Source organism: Acipenser ruthenus, chromosome 26 (genome assembly GCF_902713425.1).
Source record: "Acipenser ruthenus chromosome 26, fAciRut3.2 maternal haplotype, whole genome shotgun sequence".
Taxonomy (NCBI): domain Eukaryota; kingdom Metazoa; phylum Chordata; class Actinopteri; order Acipenseriformes; family Acipenseridae; genus Acipenser; species Acipenser ruthenus.
The window spans coordinates 13134406-13150772 of NC_081214.1; the positions used below are offsets into that span (position 1 = coordinate 13134406).

The 16367-nt window shown below is 39.0% G+C and overlaps 1 protein-coding gene across 1 annotated transcript; it reads right to left on the bottom strand.

The window, feature by feature from the left end:
• Positions 1–799: 799 nt before the first annotated feature.
• Positions 800–15799, bottom strand: LOC117430952 (V-set and immunoglobulin domain-containing protein 1-like). The gene is made up of 7 exons (XM_034051551.2): positions 15625–15799; positions 13131–13294; positions 6542–6740; positions 5888–6043; positions 5167–5283; positions 3224–3359; positions 800–2070 (listed from the first exon to the last, which is right to left on the bottom strand). The coding sequence occupies exons 1-7, from the start codon at positions 15659–15661 to the stop codon at positions 1917–1919; spliced, it is 963 nt and encodes a 320-aa protein (XP_033907442.1). The 5' UTR covers positions 15662–15799; the 3' UTR covers positions 800–1916.
• Positions 15800–16367: the final 568 nt, after the last annotated feature.

The window sequence follows — 16367 nt, forward strand, 5'->3', positions numbered from 1 at the left end:
GATCACCTGATCACTGCGTTCACTAACCTGCTGCAGACATTTTTAAGCCAATCATAGCCAGTCCTGGCTGACCGCTGGCTGCTACTGCACATGTGCACGGCGGATTTGGGTGCTCGCATTTCTGAGCCAGCACAGCCCCGACATCAGCCCATTAAACAGATGGGTTGAACGGCATTGTTGATGTGCCAGTGTCACGTGAGAGGGGGAAATGAAATGCACATCACCCAGAAGAAGGGAAGCGCAGTTCATTAATAAGAGATTGGGGGTTCAGTGAGCAAGCGAACACTGTTAACTGTCCGCCCCTGGTTGAATATACTCTCAATATACTTTCAATGCCAGTTGTGACAATCCTCATTTGATATTTGCATTGAATTGTGTAACTTGTAAATAAACACATTCATTTTGTTTTACTGTTCAAGTCTTCGTTTTGCTTTCTCTGTTACTCAAGGCTCTGATATATTGCATCTTTTGAACCAATAGGGTATATTAAATAAATGATGAAGTGACATGTATTTTAGTTACGTTTAATTGCATTGAACTGGAAACGTTGGACCACGCTTTGTATTAAAATACAATAATGAATTGAAATACTTTTAACTGTGCTGGAGTTTAATTTACCCTGAGATATATTCAATTAAATCTTACAATATACCTCAAAAAGTGTAGCCGTTATTTATTAACACTTCTTTGATATTTCACGTTAAGCACTGTGCTGTGCATTTTTATGGAAATTATTGATTAAAAGTTCCTCTTATGTTTTAAAAAAACAAAACAACAACGCAGCATTTTTTAAATGTTTATTTTATTTTCAATGACAGTGAAACATGCTGTCCCAATCAAAGCCACCCTTGTTATCAACATTTTAACATGCATCACGACAATAACAATCAGGCATAATCATATTAGAATATTTTCTTAACTGTTAATTGGACTTAATTGAATATGAAATTGTAAAAAATGTAAATAAAATAAAATAAAAACGCCATTGGAAAAGCTTGTTACCAGAACATTTAAAAAATAACTGTAAAGCCAAACAGTCAGTAAACTACAGGGCAGCCATGGCCAGCTATAAAAAACAACAAAGTGTGATGCGCTGTACTCTGCAGAGTAACTGGGGTGAAGGTGCTGGGGGGTTTGGTTAACCCGTTTTGCACACTAGTGGGCGTTATCTGACTTATCTCACTGTATCATTGCGGATATGCTGAAGCCTACAGTAGATCGGCAGTGAGTGAATAGCGGGCCACGGCTGTGCTGTATATTCGTGATGTCAATGAGAGGCTCTTTAAATCACCCAAGGAGGGGAACTCCTGCAGGATACACACAGCTAAACAGTCAGCCGACGTTCAAGTAATAAAAGAGTGAGCAGCTTCAAATGTTCCCTTTTCTTTTTGAGATGTTTGAAATGATGTTGAGTGGTTTTGGGTTCCGTAGATCCAATATTGAGTTAAATGTTCCCTATATCTGAATGTATCTGTCTGTGAGCTTGTCTGGGAATTAAAATTGCCCACACTGAACGACTTCTTCATGTGACAAAATGACTCTTCCACTTGGCTGGTCCCATCTACTCACCCTCTCTGTATATTTACAGTTGGACAGTTGAGTTGTAAGGTCACATTCTCCAATGGATTGGCTAGAATGAGATCTGTTCAGTGCTAGGCAGCTAGAATCCTACAGACTGGCTCAAAGCAAGTTCCAAGCCAGGTAAAGACAGATATAGATAACACATACTAATAACTCAATACTGGAGCATCAAAACCCAGAACTCATCAAAATGATTGCAAACATTCTTCAAAGAAAGGAAAGGCAAACAGATTCATAAAATGACATTTGAAGCTACTGGCTTTTTACAATCCCCCCCGTATCGCCTCAGTGCTGGCCTGCTGGGTTTTCATGCCCCCCTGTTGCCCTTGCTCCTCCTATGCTTCCACAGATGTATTGTTCTGCACAGCCTCCTGCTCCTCCCCCTCCCCGTGGGGCTCCTCCGCCTGGACCTCCACAGCATGGGCCTGGACTGGAGCCGCCTCCACAGTGGGGACATCTTGATACTTCACATCGCTTTTAGCTTTCGTCCTTTTGTTAAGTAAATAGAAACATTCATATCAATTCCATCTGTGTATACAGTATTGTGAGATTTGCCGGAGTAATACATTGTAATGCACAAGTCTGCCTTTGCTTTATCCACAGCCACACTATTTTGACAGTACTTTAGATTATGAGGCATACATTACGAACTAAGAAGTATAATAATTATTACATGGTAACTACCGATGGAATAAGTGAGTAAACATGGGAATGGCCTCAACCCTGCTGTTACTATGTTACAAGCCTGTTACTGTGTAAGAGCAGGTACCATTGGTAATTACACATTTATTACAATGTAATTACACAGGCTATCCTGTAATCTAGTGCTACCCTATTTTGAATTAATAGGGTCAGTTTTTTAATTAATAGGGTCAGTTTTTATTTGCCTTGTGTAATACAGTGGAGATAACTTCAGATCATCTCATATCAGCCCACAAGCAAGATTGTCAACTCAGCATGGCCGGGATTCAGAGCAGGGAGTTCCCTAGCGCATAACTTTTCTGTTCTCCACGCAGCAGTGCCTTTACTAGGTGAATCGCTGGGGACTTGATGAAAGTCAGTCTTGAGAGGGTTTCACTGTATTTCTGTGCACAAGGCTGGCAGTTTAATTTACCTAGCTGAGGCACATCAATGTTGCTCATTATGCAGCAATAAATAAAGACAGCTGTGTATATAGTGTAGTTAATCAGAATTAGCTAGACTGGGCAAGTTAGGTGGCAATTTGTATACCTTACACAACAGGGCATTTCATGAGTGGAAGAACTTCGGCACCATCTATTGAAAAGTGTCTGAACCAAAATATTGAACCATGCATGCAAAACATGTCATGTGTACCTTGTGTAGTGTGTGATTTCTGTGCTTTATGTGCACAACAGAACAGTTTCATTTAACATGCCTTGTATAATGCACATGTGTTGTATAGCGCACACAGGGGTAAAGAATATTACTTAATAGGCACAATCATACTTTAAAAGCTGTGTTAATACATACAGTTATGGCCAACATTTTTGCACCACCTACAATTTTAGGATTGAGACATAATTAAAAAAAAAAAAAACTATATTAACATAATTTAGATATTTTATTTAACATCATGTAATCAAAGAAATTACAGAATGAGATCACAAAGTATTGCACTTACTGCAGTTCAGTACCAGCAGACTTCTTGTTAGATTTCCCCTTCCTCTTGCTTGAGATAAACCAGACAACCGTCCCTATAATGACTGCAGCCAGAACAGCCCCGATCACGGCTCCAGCGATAGCTCCTTCATGTGCACCTGTGATAGGAGATATTACTGCATTGTAGGAAACTCCTTGTCCTACAACAATCACAGGAGCCGATTCTTCCCTGTGCTATAATAACAAGGCATGACTTATTTCATTTAGTACACTGCAAAATTCTATTATCACACTTTATATTTTTTTCTTTTTACATGTATTTGTATAATTCATGTCCCTTTAAAGTGGGATATTTCAATGGAAAATCCAGCCCACTGTGAGTCTGCAGATGTGTGCAATGAGTACATCATTTGAAACATATGTGATCAGTGGAATTTTAATATAAAATCTGCATATACATAATTTGGGACTTTTACCATTTTGAGACATCAAAACAAAATGTGGTGAAAAGGTTCTTTTTTTGTGATTTGTCAATAGTGTACATTTACATAATAGATCAACAGTTTGTCATACAGTAGTTTATAACAGTTTACCGTACTCTGTTCTTTACCACGTTCGTCAATGATTTGTTGTGCATTTACCATGCCAGGGTAGATTTTAACACAGAGACAATGTTGATCTAAACAGTGTCAGATTTCAATACTGCCACCTTAAACCTGTTCTATGGATCACGTCAACTGGATGCGTATTGTTTTAAGTGATGTCAATAAGGGTAAATAAATATACAGTCAAAGGGTGGCAGTATTAGATCCACCTATATGGTAACAATATCCTGGGAGACAGTCAGCATGGTTTTAGGAAAGGGAGATCGTGTCTAACTAACCTACTTGATTTTTTTGAGGATGCAACATCGACAATGGATAACTGCAAAGCATACAGCATGGTTTATTTAGATTTCCAGAAAGCTTTTGACAAAGTCCCTGTGATAGAGAGAGAAAGGATCGATGCTGCAAATCTCCCACCCGATTAGAAAGGGCGCTGTGTAAGGGGGAAGGTATGCTGCCTCCTAGATCTACCACCTCGGTGGTAGGTGGAAACCGGAAGGTGACCACATTAGGAGGACGAGTTGAACTCAGGGAGGAGTTTGCTGGGTACAAAGGGGAAGCAGCTACGTCAAAACCTCCCCTTGCGCTGAGAATGTAAAACAGACGGCCAGAGCCTGTATTGTTTTATGGTTTTTGGATTACGTGTGTTTTGTGTTGCAGAGGGGGAGTGAGCCGCAGACCGGCTATAATAAAGAGCACGTCCCTGCACTGCACAGCACAGCACCGCACCGCACCGCACCGCACCGCACCGCACCGCACCGCACCGCTGACGGCACCACGCTTCTCAGGACCGAGAGCACTGCGTGCACGGAGAACCTGGGGACGGACAAAGTCCAGTTTTTGTTTACTTTTTGTTTTTTATTAAGAGAGCTGCCGTGTACCCCCCCAATACCATCGCTGGTAAAGGGGTGAACTTATTTGTGTTATTGTTATTATTTTTATTATTATTAAAACACGCAGACTGTTTTGGGAGAAAGATAGTGTGGACCTGATTTATTCACTGCACCACTGCACCTGACCACAGTCCCGCATAAAAGATTAATTCTCAAACTGAACACAGTAGGGATTCAAGGAAATGCATGCACATGGATTAGGGAGTGGTTAACATGTAGAAAACAGAAAGTACTGATTAGAGGAGAAACCTCAAAATGGAGTGAGGTAACCAGTGGTATACCACAGGGATCAGTATTAGGTCCTCTGCAATTCCTAATCTACATTAATGATTTAGATTATGGTATAGTAAACAAACTCGTTAAATTTGCATGTGGAGAGCAGGCTCACAGTGAGATGCAGTGACAGTTAAATGCATGTGGAGAGCAGGCTCACAGTGAGATGCAGTCACACTGAGTCCAGCCATTACCTTCAGAGAGCTCCACGGTGCAGATAGAGAACCCCTGGCTGTTGGAGGCATTGCACTGGTAAGTACCGATTTCAAACTGGGACAGATTTCCAATCTTCATATTGCCAGTTATGATATCTGAGAAAAAAAGAATACATTTTTGCAAAATCAAAAAAAACACTGAAAATGAAAGAAAAGCATCAATGTGTTACTGATTAGCCAAGTCACTCAAAAGCATGAGAGCATGCTGTTCTTCACCACAAATTTCAAATAGCCGTTAACAAAAAAAAAAACAAAGCTATTATTTAAGAAGATTCATTAGGAAATATTATTCTTTCAAAAATAATATATATGAAATATTAATCATTGATATCCCATTATATTGTTGAGTTGCATAACATTTTAAACACAATCTGTATTTACCATACCACTCCACACCACACCACACCATACCACACCAATTTTATTTATATCCCCTTCGGTCACAATTTTTTTTATTACATTTTTAGGAATTTTAGAAGAGTTTGTGTGAACTCTATAGAGTTCAGGAAGTTGTATATTGTCAAAACTTTAAAAAACAACATTGTGCATTATAAAATAGATAGATAGATAGGAACCTTAACATGGTACAATGATACACGCAGTGACTGAAGGGGATACAGCATCCTTCATGTGCAAGCATCCCATGATGCTTTACAAAATCACCAGCAAGCCAAAAGAGCTATTGGGACTGAAGTGTTACCCATTTGTCCCAGCGGTTGTGTGGCGACCCCATCACTGAGTTTACTCCAGGTATAGGTAGGGGCGGGGTTTCCTTGCTCTGAGTGGCAGGCCAGGGATACCCGGTGACCTGATTCTGGTGTCCCATGGATGGCACAGATTGGTTTTGATGGCTCAACTGCAAGGAAGAAACATTGATCGGTTTCAAACAGGCTGGAGCCTCAAAGCAAGAGCAACTTGCCCAGACAGAGACAAACAGAGCTAATTGTGACAAAGAGAACTCAGCAGAGTGGATTACCTGCATCACACGTTGAGATTGTTCAAAATGCTACTGCAAGAGTTAACTGTGTCTAGGAAATATGATCATATCACCCCGGTTTGGCCCTCGCTACATTGGCTTGCGGTACCATTTAGAGCTCATTTTAAATTCCTACCCCTTACCTATAAGGGGTTGCATGATGTTTTTCAAATATATCTCAAAGAATTATTGTCTCCATACATCCCTGGCCATACACTACGTTTAGAAATGGCCTACCCCTTTTAGACAAGCATAGTCTGTCCTTATTTTAAAATCTTGCTTATAAAATCTCTTTGAAAAGGCATTCCTTCCTTAGTACATTGCCTTAAGGTTGTGTATTGATTTTAAATTGCTGACTAACAACTCCACTTGTATTACCTAATACAGACACAAAGAACACGCCCTGGTTGTTGCCCTGGAAGTCCGGTGGGTTGTTCACCTCACAGATGTAGACACCGGTGTCGGACGGCTGCATGTTGCTGATGGTTATTGTTGCGTTGCTTGGGGACGTTGCTGCTGTGATCCTGTTTTTAAAGCTTCCGAGACTGTAGGACTGTCCACTTTCAAAGTAATAGATCTGAAGGTAGGGAATGGAGTGATTAAACCACAGAGCAGCATGGCGGGGGTAGCAGTGTAGCAGCTCCTGCATGTAGAATTATAAATCTGAAATCCTGCTGTTAGTGTGTATAATTGTAAATCTGGAAGCAAGCCTGGCGTTAGCATGTATAATTGTGAATCTGGAAGCCTGCTGTTAGCGTGTATAATTGTAAATCTGGAGCATGTCATTAGCGTGTATAATTGTAAATCTGGAAGCCTGTGTTAATATAGAGGGAGGGAGTATTTAGATCTGCAGCTCAAAGTAGACTCTGTCCTCGTCATAGCTGGAGGAGAAACGCAAACAAAGGAAAAGGCTCAACCACGGAATAGAATAGGGAAGCTCCACCCAGCCCACACCAACCCTTCAACTGGGTCTCCACGGGGCACTAGCACAAGAAGCCAGCTGTGTTACAGAACAGTCTGGGATGAACAGGTAGGTAATGCTTGTCAAAAAAGTATAAATGTCCAAAATGATTTTACGTGAGCACACAATGGGGTGAAACGGTGGAAACTTGTAAATGATGTGATTGTTTAAATCATTAAAAGACATGGATTTCGAGTAAACCAACATCTCTAACAGTGTGTGTGAGAGTCTCTTAATTGTGTTTTAGTCTTTAAAAGTCAGTAACATTAGAGGTTTTGATCCTAATGTAATATTTAAATGTTAGCAGTATTTAGATCTTACATTGTTTAGATCAACTTACATCAGCCTACATGACACTGCGACCCATTCTATACATCAATACCAGCCTGCATGACACTGCGACCCATTCTATACATCAACACCAGCCTGCATGACACTGTGACCCATTCTATACATCTACACCAGCCTACATGACACTGTGACCCATTCTATACATCAACACCAGCCTGCATGACACTGTGACCCATTCTATACATCTACACCAGCCTGCATGACACTGCGACCCATTCTATACATCTACACCAGCCTACATGACACTGCGACCCATTCTATACATCAACACCAGCCTACATGACACTGTGACCCATTCTATACGTCAACACCAGCCTGCATGACACTGTGACCCATTCTATACATCAACACCAGCCTGCATGACACTGCGACCCATTCTATACATCAACACCAGCCTGCATGACACTGTGACCCATTCTATACATCTACACCAGCCTACATGACACTGTGACCCATTCTATACATCTACACCAGCCTGCATGACACTGCGACCCATTCTATACATCAACACCAGCCTGCATGACACTGCGACCCATTCTATACATCAACACCAGCCTGCATGACACTGTGACCCATTCTATACATCTACACCAGCCTACATGACACTGTGACCCATTCTATACATCTACACCAGCCTGCATGACACTGCGACCCATTCTATACATCAACACCAGCCTGCATGACACTGCGACCCATTCTATACATCTACACCAGCCTACATGACACTGTGACCCATTCTATACATCTACACCAGCCTGCATGACACTGTGACCCATTCTGTCTTATGCAGTGTTATCAGAAAACATCAGTTGAAATGTTGATCTACTTGCTCAACTTCTCTTGGTCAGTCAGTACATGCTATGAATGGTTTCTTACCTGCTTTTTCCAGCTACATCTCCCCCATTTATCTGTGCTGTACACAGTCTTGAGAACTGGGTGATGTATCCCTCTTCCAAAATGAAATAGTGCTGATCACAGTTGCTGTAAGTTGCTGTTCAGGACTCTGCTCTGAACAACTTCACTGTGTCAGCTCAAGTAATTATGAACTTAAATATCAATAAAGAAATAATGCAGATTTTCTAACATTTACAAATCGAAGATATCATCAACTGTAATTACATTCTTGCTTGGGCAGCACACATTGAAATGGGAGCTTTTTTTCTAGACCTGTTTTAAACAAGAACTTTCATTACAATAAACAGCATTTGTTTTTATTCTTTATTTAAAAGGCAGACATAAAAAACGAAATATTCTACAATTTACGTTTTTTGGGTAAGCATTTAAAATATTCAAAAGGCCGTAAATGATAACTCCAGTGTTAATCCAGAAATCGGTATGTACTGTAGCATTGATTTTGTCATTTTTAAGTGGTCATTATGCCTATTTCATTATTAAATAATCTTGCTACTGTGATTTCCGAAATTATGTTGATTTACGAAATAATATTAATATCTTAACGAGCTGGGCTTCTTGCAACTATTTCTTTTGTTTGCGTGGGAATTTAAAAGGAAATCTGTGCTAATTGTCATAATTTATCAGGAGTTAATTTGCACTTGGAAAAGGAGGGTTTTAATTAATGAAAGAGTATATAACTCACTTTGAAACTGAAATTTAACAGTCCGCGGCTGTGACGCCGATGAGACAGAGAGAGAGAGAGTGTACAGTTAATTTCTCACAGACTACCTAGATAATTCATTATCTGTAGTTATGAAAATATTTTAGCCTTTTCTTTACTTGTGGTTATGAATTAGATTTATTCACTTGTTTTAACCATTTGTAACTTTACAGAACGTTTGTTGCATTGCTAAAATGATTATTAAACCGTTATTTGCACCCAGTTTAATGTTACTACCAAGAAATTATCAATGCAACTGTAGATACGTACATTATATGATAGCTGATCTCTACTGTAGATTTCATTTGAATTATACAAATAAAAACCTAAGAGTAAATAATGAAATCTTGGTATAGGAAACTGCATATTAGATATTACAATAAAATGTCCTTAGGTGATTGCGGATTTGCAATGCATCCTTGGCTTTAAACACCTGTGTCTAATCCACACAAGAATGAAGAACAGGCATCCAAGGGCACACAGATCCACTAGGTATGTGATCGAGATCATTGACATGGATTTTGCCGAAACATATTTGTAATGTAGTCAGACTCCTGTACACTTTCACCTTCACACATTTGTATGCATATACAATGTTCTTATAATACTGTAAGTGTTCATTGGCTACTTCTAATCATGTCGAGTTTATTTATCGCGGAGGCGAGCAAAGAGTACCAGAGAAAATGCATTCAACATGATTAGAGGAATTCACCGAACAGTTAGAAATAAATTGTGTATTGAGTAGGGAGTTCTATTGTAATTTTAAAAGCTTAATAAATATATAATGAAGTGTTACATACATGTATAATAACTAGCAACTACAAACACAAATGGCACTTCAAACATATTTATTTATAGCCTACAATCGTACATATTAAAATACATACAAAAGTAGATGTCAACATAAGAAAATAAATCCCAACCAAGTCTACATAGATGGCTTTTTTTTAAAAAATCCGTGCCGTCTGAGTTTTACCCACACTCCAGATAACGGTAAATCAGCATTTTATATGTGAAGTGTTCTAAATAAATGTACATTCTGCATGACAAAATGCACAATTTTAAATGAAGTTTACAAATTATACACAAAATAGATATTTCCAGTATTTTTTATTCCCATTTGGCTGCTGCTCGCTGGTGGGAAAGCCATCTCCCTGTATACTAGTAGTTTACATAACAGCGAATTATGCTTTGTTTTTTTGGATCTTGTTAACATGCATTTTGATTAAGTTCCCCTTATCTAGTCATTAAGACAGGAAGTGACGTATGTGACCTGTGACAATTAACTTTTTAACGAGAAATGCATTAATTAACAACCTCATCGATTTCAAAGCATTAACAGATTGATTTTATTAACAAATTTCATTTGAAATCACTTGCTACTAAAGCTGTCGTTACTATACTGCAACACTGTTTTTTGAAAATCCTGTCTATTAACGTAATATCGTAAAATATCTTGAAATACCTATTTTTAGACCATCAAATGCAGTGAAATTAGCCATGTTACCATGAAAGAAATACAGCCCTAATTATAACACGCACGCACACACACACAAATGTATTTCAGAAATACAAGCAATGGGTACAGAGGTGCAGTTTCCCAAAACGTAAAGTCTGGGTTGTTTGATAACAGGCTCTCTGCTCTGCTAGTGAACCACACAACAACGATGCCGAATAAGAAATGTTTACCTATGTTAATATGTTTGTGTTGGGCGGGGCCCAGAGGCCCCTTAAAGCGAATGTAGCCTAATGTACATGCACAACTTTGACAGTGTTGCAGCGTGAGCGAGCATCCAAATTCAAGACCAAGGGAAGCAATATGCTGTGCCCTTTTGTCAAAAAGTGGGGGGCCCCTCTGCCCCTCTGCCCCCCCAGCTCTGGCGACCCTGGAAGTGTGGCCTCCTGACCAGACCAATCTATGACCCTTATCGAGATGGAGGTGACAATAGGTCCGGAGGTCGGGTTGTGGCAGCCATCTTGATAAGGGCAGCTACACAGGTGCTCTGGGTTTTCTCCTCATCAAGTCTGTGGTTAAGCGATTAACCAATTTGATGAGTGGCTGAAAAGGGATTGATGGGGTGAAGCCCGGAGTATATATAGGGAACTGTGATAGCAGTAGGGTTGGGTTGAGCAGGGAAAAGCAAGTAGTGAGACGAGATGAGACGAGTGCAAATTATTGTGAATAAATAAAAAATCCACCAGACGAGTGAAGGAATACCTGGACTGTTGTTTTCCTATCTCTCAGTATCTCCACCTCTGTACTGCTTACATGGACTTTTATAAAATCTCAGGATAAGTCTGTGGACTGGATTCTTAAACATTGTGTGTAGTCTTACATTGCTTCTTATTCATTTAACAATTTGTAATTGTTTTTCCTTTCAGAAAAAAAGTGATGCTTTGAGAATCTTACCGTATGTACTGTATGGCACACTTGATATTAAAATGTCAGACAGAACCTTCCTATGTGGTCATGTCTCAGTGGTAACACCCATCCAAGTTGCTTTGTACCATTTAAATCATGAATATAGATATTTGTAAAACGTACATTTTCTATGCACTTTTCTTTCAGTGAAAAAATCAATAGACCATAATCTCTCATTATGAAAGAGTGCTTCAGTTTTGAGCATTGTAGAATTTCACAGTAACAGCAGTACTGAGCCTTACAGTGAGCTCTAGAACAAGTGCACTCCTCTCAATGGGCAGGTCCAGGCAGTCCAGTGTGTGCTTCACTGACCCCTTTATTACCATAGCAGAACACAATAAAGACACAGAGACTTCAAACCCTGATTCTGATGCCATTAACAGCACCAACTGTATCTTATGAGCATTAATGAGCATTAATTGAAACGCAGCATGTTAAAAACTTGCCTACACAGGTGTATTCTGTCAACCAAACTAAGATAAGCCCTGGCCACTGTGGAGTTCTATTGTAGGCTTGTGATACCTTGCCCTGAGCCATGGCCCTGCCTTTCAGCAATAGTGAACCCATGCACCTGATAAGCCTCAACTTAAACAAACCCTCCCGACGCGTCTCGCATCACTTTCTACAATTCATAATTTTGTCTGCAGTTACTTTTGCAGGAGAATTACTGGATAATTACCCCCCTCCCATTGACATATATTGTGACAGAGTGACCGAAGGAGTGCATGTCAGTGTTTGAGAAGGGCTTTATTCCCGCATATTGAAACAGACATTGGATAAAATAGCCTGCAGTATAACCCAGGTGACCACTAGAGGTCCTCACCTGGGTTTGATTCTTCAACAAGGTGACTGTCAGTTAATGAGTATAATTAATCAAGAAGGGACTGTATAACTACTACAGACGGTGTATAAAAACCCTGATGTGGAGGGAGCCTGTGTCAGGGTGGGGCGGAGAAACAGGTATAAAACTCTGTAAAAGTGTTGTGATTTAGCCGTCCTGTTTATAGTTAGAAACAATAGTTTAGTTAGTTCTGCTAGGGGAGATAGGATTGTGTTTTGCCTTTTGTGTGTTAATAGTTTGTAAACGGAAATTTTGAAACTTGTCTTCAAGAAGTCTTGAATTTAAGGAATTGCACCAGCAAATACCTTACCATTATATATAGGTTTGAAATGAGGTATAACAACAGTGTACAAAAATGAAAACAAAGAAAACGTTAAAGTGTTTTTCTGCATGTACACAAAAGATTTAAATGACAAAAGCCCTTCATTTAAATCTTGTGTACATGCAAAACAATATTTTCATTTTTTCTATCTATCTATCTATCTATCTATCTATCTATCTATCTATACTGTATATAACATTTGAAAAAAGAAAACTGGTCTGTCCCAAAAGGTGCAAAATCAAAAAGAAAAAGGTAATTTAGGTACAGAAAATGTGAATAACTGATAAAAAAAAAATATATATCTGGATGTTTCGGTCTTTCTTCTTCATTTATCTTCCATTGCTCCATATTTTGAATTTCTGAACAGATAGAGCTGGCCACCCTATTCTATACCAAACAAGAGAAAGGACATTCAGAATATACTATCGGAGTTGACATGATTATAAACCATTTACCTGATCATTTCTTTGCGAGTTTGCCTGGTGAAAGGTCCACTGAATGTTTAAAGCAGTTGTTGTGTCTATATTAGTTGTATAGGTGCACTGCAGAGTGGCGCTCCCTCCGTCAGTCACATTGAGGTGTTGGTCTAGAACCTTCACGGTGACTAAGTGACTGCTGCCTGTAACAAAGACAATACAGAAACATTACAAAGCACACAGAGGTAGCCACACACAGCAGTGTAAACTGTGAAACAAATAGTGAAATGTTACCGTCAGTGTTGGGCAGTCATGCACTGCATGGAACGCATTGCTGTCATCTCATTACATTATTCATTAACCTGGAACTGGAACCTTCCTTTTTCAGACATTTTATGTGAAAACATAATTACTTAGCTTCATTTTTAAAAAAAGGACAACAGCTAATACATAACGTGGAAATATGAAAGTGCTAGAAAATGGCGTCCGAGGAAGGAATGAGTGGGTTCGATAGCTGAATATTCAAAGAATATTTCGAGCTGCAGCCTGACCAAACCGAAAAAAAATATCTCTGTAAAATGCAAACTGTACCTGAGAAGCAACTATTTGTAACTGGAACTATTTTTTTTTTTCAAAGTAATGTAACAAGCTACAATTTTGTTCAAGGTACGTGCAACTGTAACAGATTACTTTTTAAAAGTAACTTCCCAAACATCTCTGTTGAAAATTCCAGTAGCTGGTGGTGAACTGGTGACTGGCTAAGAACTGAGAATTTTAACAGATATTTGAGCCTCTTACTGGGCCCCCAGCCAGTATATACAATACCGGACAGGATTTACAGCACATATATGGATGGTAGACAATAAACATGGGACTCTGAACATTTTCAGTAATGGCATTTTAAGACAAGCCTTACTACTGAAGGGGTAACAAATAATACCATGTTTTTTTTTTTGTTTTTTTTTTTGTTTTTTTTTTTAAATATAAACAAGTTATTTACACTGATTAAACACTGAGCCTTTTACTTATATTTTGTAATGTCATTCTCTGAAGCAAACTGACCAAGTTTTTAGTTTTAGTTTCCAGCTTTGTTTTTCCAGTTTTTACATCCTTGATGAATCCAAGCTGCCAGAGGGATTGAAGAAAAGGCATTGGGTAGTTTACAGCATGTTGAAAAGGCGATGGGTAGTTTACAGCATGTTGAAAAGGCGATGGGTAGTTTACAACATGTTGAAAAGGCGATGGGTAGTTTACAGCATGTTGAAAAGGCGATGGGTAGTTTACAGCATGTTGAAAAGCGATGGGTAGTTGTTGGTCTAGGTCATTAAAGAGGTTTGATACACTTGGAACTGCAGAGGGTGGCCTCAATACTGAATGCAGGCCTCAATACTGAACATGACTTTACACTACTTGAATTGTATGCAGAGGCAAACATGTTTGTGCATTTTTTTACAACAGCATTTATACATGACTATGAACAAAGATATAATCTAAAGGAAACCTTTGCATAAATGACACCTGAAAGAAACAGCACACATCATCCTGTACAGAAGTGTCTCTCCTCTATAAGATAACAGGATGATGTAACAGGTGTGTATTGCTTCTGAGAAATCTCTCTGGAGTAAAACAGAAATCATTTGAATATTCGTTTGAATTTTGAAAGAATATTTTTGCACACCCAGTCATATATTTTCACAAAATCTATTCCTGTTGAGTAATAAGCTCTTTAGGTGCACCTTTCCTGGAAATCTCTACAGTGCGAGATGCGAGCCACTCCCTCTTAACCAGATGAGCGGCTACATTAGTCCAACTGAACAACACCAGTATCACATTTCCAACAAACTGAAAATATTTCGTCCAAAATTATATTTTGCCAAGTGAGTCTATCAAACATTCTATAGGCAATGCAATGTCAGTGAAGTTTGCACCCTTTCTATTTCATCCTTTATTCCAGTACAATGCACTGCCCACGTTGCACAGTAGAAGCCTAAACTCATAAATCCACAATTGCCATGAGATTACAATTTAATTATGGCCCTCACCATGATTCCCTTTGAACTTTTTTTCTTCTAGAGCAAATTTTAGAATTGAACAAGTCTAACGATTCTACTTCTATTGCAAGAAAAGAAAACCAGAAATGAAATAGGGAGCTAGCAAATATAGATATACAGTGGTCTCTATTATTTTCCACAATTCGATAATTCACAAATTCGCTTAATTCGTGGATAGTCTGTGTTGGCAGTAAATTGCACATGTACTATATTTTACTGTTAACGCACTCTATAATTCAGTTTTCAATATTTCTTCATTTTTGATGTGTAAGTATGACTGACAGCGAAATGAAGAGAGAGTACTGTGTTATTATTTAATCGTTCATACATTTTAGTTATATTGCATGGAGCAATGCCACACCCATAGTCCTGCTAAAATGACGGGCAACTCAGATTTTCAATAAAAAATAATTAAAAATAAAATTCCTGCAGCATTATTTGAACGTTCAATGCAAAGACGATAGAAGGTATTTGGAACTTACCTAGAACACTGAACAGGATGGTAATAATCTTCAGCATGGTGAAGGTCGTGTTGGAACTAAACTGAGAGTGGATTCTACTCCAGCCGTGCCTGCTCCTCTGTAACCCTAGTGAGTCGAGCTTCAATGAAACTGTTTCCACTCCCCTTATCAGTCTAAACCCCAAAGTGCAAACACCCCATACAAGAGCGCTGATTAATGTCCCTTCATTATCAAGCCAGTGCTGACGCAGCCCACTTCCCTGCCCCAGATATAGATGCTGGCTGTTTGATCAGGTTTGTTTGTCGAACCAACTGAGCAGGGTGTGAATACTGCACTGCTCTGTAATTCAAACTGATACCAAACCTGGTTCAGTACTATGAGAAACTAGGGGTTCTCAATGGGCTGAGTGTCTCCAATACCAGGTATTGAGGAGTCACCCTCTGCTAAGATAGTTATATATAGTTTCAATCATTCAGAAGGACCTTTCACGTATGGGTTATTCTGTGCTTTAGGGGCGTTCACAATAACTCGCCAACAAATATTTAGTAAGAAAACAACTTTTAAATCAACAACAACATTTTGAATGAAAATGTACCATGAACAGCAAGAAAACAAATCCCTCCATTGTAGCTGGAATACATTATTTCACTTGTACAGCAGTATTCTTTCTAGATACAGATGCGTCACACCCTAAACCCTAGGCTTGATGAAAGATTTAACTTAAGAAATACCAGTTTAAACGCTTTTCGAAATCTGTTTGTTGG

What these genes read in the sequence shown, in the direction of transcription:
- LOC117430952 (XM_034051551.2), bottom strand. Translation starts at nt 15,661, where the DNA reads ATGCTGAAGATTATTACCATCCTGTTCAGTGTTCTAG. An exon ending in ACAACCGCTGGGACAAATGG is followed by an intron (nt 5,284 to 5,887) that starts GTAACACTTCAG and finishes TTTTTTTCTCAG; the next exon opens with ATATCATAACTGGCAATATG. An exon ending in TCTGCTGGTACTGAACTGCA is followed by an intron (nt 2,071 to 3,223) that starts GTAAGTGCAATA and finishes ACTTAACAAAAG; the next exon opens with GACGAAAGCTAAAAGCGATG.